This window comes from Rhea americana, unplaced genomic scaffold (genome assembly GCF_003343005.1).
Source record: "Rhea americana isolate MKP2758 unplaced genomic scaffold, rheAme1 scaffold_74, whole genome shotgun sequence".
NCBI lineage: Eukaryota > Metazoa > Chordata > Aves > Rheiformes > Rheidae > Rhea > Rhea americana.
In genome coordinates, this window is record NW_028186912.1 from 890,029 (window position 1) to 891,752 (window position 1,724).

General features: G+C 49.2%; 1 protein-coding gene across 1 annotated transcript in view; it reads left to right on the forward strand.

Moving 5' to 3' along the window:
- The first annotated feature begins 1,508 nt into the window (after positions 1–1,508).
- The window catches only part of WDR41 (WD repeat domain 41), a 25,000-nt gene continuing 24,784 nt past the window's right edge, over positions 1,509–1,724 (forward strand). Inside the window, exon 1 of the mRNA XM_085322091.1 lies at positions 1,509–1,709. Coding sequence (XP_085178217.1) covers positions 1,659–1,709 — 51 coding nt within the window. The 5' untranslated portion in view covers positions 1,509–1,658. The remainder of the gene's footprint in view (positions 1,710–1,724) is intronic.

The following is a 1,724-nucleotide window of genomic DNA, read 5'->3' on the forward strand; positions in this document are numbered from 1 at the left end:
AGAAAGAATATCCTGACTTATATTTCCAGCCTGAGCAAGCAGCATTCCCCGTCCCTGCATCTGGGGTAGTGAGTGCTGTGCCTTCTGTTTACAGTTTTTGGAAGGAGTATCAGTAAGGATACTGAAGTTGAGGATTCCAGCTCCATGGAAATTCTGGCAGATGTAACTGCATGCCCAAAGTAATCCCACGGACTGTGTCTTTTGTCTGTAGGAAYAGCACATCTAACTTGGAACGTGAATCTAGCATGACTAAACTTTATGATGACTAAATGGAAAAGCAGGTGTAGGCTAAAGTAGAAGTAAACATGTCCTACTTTAAAAGCAATTTATGCTTGTCATAAACTTTAGTCTACTGAGAAGTTGCAAAAAATTCACCAAAGTTAACAACCTGCAACATTCAGCTGGCATGCCACCAAAATTTGCCTAACTTACCTCAGTACAGCAATATTTCATCTTACTTACCCATGCTTTTCACACACAGGTTGGCCACTACTAGAAGTTCAGGTTTTAATAAATCACCATTATTTCCTGCTCTAGCTATTTGGGAAATTTCAGCTATGCCTCATGACACACTGTGGTAAGTGCTGATTACCTGTAACAATGTTGGTGAACAGGCAACCAGATAACAAATGAAATTTACTGCTCAACTATGCAAAGCAGTGCCCACTGGATAGGTTTTTACACATTACAAGATTCCCACCTATGACAGCTCAAGAAAGCAGCTTTTGAAGATCTTCCTGCATGAGCATCTAAAATTCAAAAAGGCTGAAAAGATCATTTTGTAAAAGCACAGAAGGAGCAGGTCTGTGAATTACATAAGGCCATTATTTTGGTGCAGCCTCATTTCGAAGACAGTGTACTGTATTTGTTAGTCTGTTTTGAGAAGGACATGGCAGAATGAAGTTCAGACATGGAGAATGTGAACAGTCATAGTCAAGGAAAATCTTTCTAATATAGAAAAATTGGGGGGGGTCTGTTTACTTTGCAAAACAAATAAGAGGGTCATGATAAAATGGTATAATTACTCATTTTGTTTTAATGTGACAACCAATTTTCTCTGAAATTACAAGACAAGTAAAAGCTAATAAAGGAAAATATTTTGTTATTTATTGTATCTAATTACTATGCTTGCTTTATGCAATTAAACCACAGAATTAATCAACAGGACCTTGTCAAAGCCCAGAACTTCTAAAGAGTCCAAAGTTTCTTGGGAAACCAAGCGTTGCCAGGGTTACGGTAAGGAAAAAAAGGGGGAGGGGGGAAGGGGAAAGCATTTGTGGGGAGCGGCGGGACACCCGCGAGCCCGGCAGGCGCGGACCCGCGCTCCCCCGGCTCGACGCCCCCTCTCCGCGCCCCCTCGCGGACCCCGCCTAACGGCCGCCGCCCCACACACCGCCCCGCCTAACGGCTGCCGCCGCGAGCGCCACCCGCCGTGCCCACTCGGCGCTCGATTGCTCGTGCCCGTCTCGGCCCTGCCCGCTCGAGGGCTGGTCTGGGCTCGATTAAGAAGGCCTTCCTCCCAGCGGGAGGCGCGGGGCGGYGTCGGGGAGCCGCCGAGCAGTGCGCGGAGCCGCCGGTGACGGCGGCGGCGAGGGACGGTCTCGTCGCCGTCGCGGGTGGCCGTGCGGGGTGCGAGGGGCGCGCCGGCGCGGCTGCCGATGCTGCGGTGGCTGATCGGGGGCGGCCGGGAGCCGCAGGGCCTGGCAGAGGTAAGGCGGCGGCGG